At 57.3% G+C, this 635-nt stretch overlaps 1 protein-coding gene across 1 annotated transcript in view; it reads left to right on the plus strand.

Annotated features, from left to right (window-relative positions):
• EWSR1 (EWS RNA binding protein 1) overlaps positions 1-635 on the plus strand; it is a 22,816-nt gene that overhangs the window by 19,962 nt on the left and 2,219 nt on the right. The window contains exon 10 of the mRNA XM_029964899.1: positions 215-247. Coding sequence (XP_029820759.1) covers positions 215-247 — 33 coding nt within the window. The remainder of the gene's footprint in view (positions 1-214; positions 248-635) is intronic.

Genomic DNA, 635 nt, shown 5'->3' on the forward strand with positions numbered 1-635 from the left:
AAAAAAAAACAAAACAACAATGTAACAGTGGTTGTTGGTTTTGAAAGAAGTGCTAAAAGTAGCCACCTGATGGCCCAGTAAGGTGCAGTGCTGCTGTTGGGGCGGCGCAGGTCAGTTGGAGGTTCCCCCTCCGTAGCTAGTGTTGTGTGTGTCGGTTCTCCAGCCCCAGGGCCCGCACTAACACCGCTCCCTGTGCTTCTCTCCCGCCTGGCAGGACACATGGAGGAAGGACCCGACCTGGATTTAGGTAATTCACGTCAAAACCCCCCTCCTGAGCTTGGGAATCGGCCGCTTGTGTCCTCGGGAGCGCCGCAGGTGTCAGCCCACGGCAGGAGGAGCCCCGCTGCCCACGGGCTCTTCCCGGCTCTTCCCGGCGTTGCCTGATTCCCAACTCATCCAGACAGCTGGACTGTGGAAAACCACACGTGGTTGTGAGACACCCGCCCTTCTCCACAGAAATTTAGGGGGGTTTGGGGCTGCTCTGGAGCTTTTCCAGGGATTCAGCAGTAACCCTGAGTTGGGGAGTGCTCTGGAGCTTTCCCAGGGATTCAGCAGTAACCCTGAGTTGGGGAGTGCTCTGGAGCTTTCCCAGGGATTCAGCAGTAACCCTGAGTTGGGGAGTGCTCTGGAGCTTT

The sequence above is a fragment of the Manacus vitellinus genome, unplaced genomic scaffold (assembly GCF_001715985.3).
Source record: "Manacus vitellinus isolate BGI_N305 unplaced genomic scaffold, ASM171598v3 scaffold_84_pilon, whole genome shotgun sequence".
NCBI classification, from domain to species: domain Eukaryota; kingdom Metazoa; phylum Chordata; class Aves; order Passeriformes; family Pipridae; genus Manacus; species Manacus vitellinus.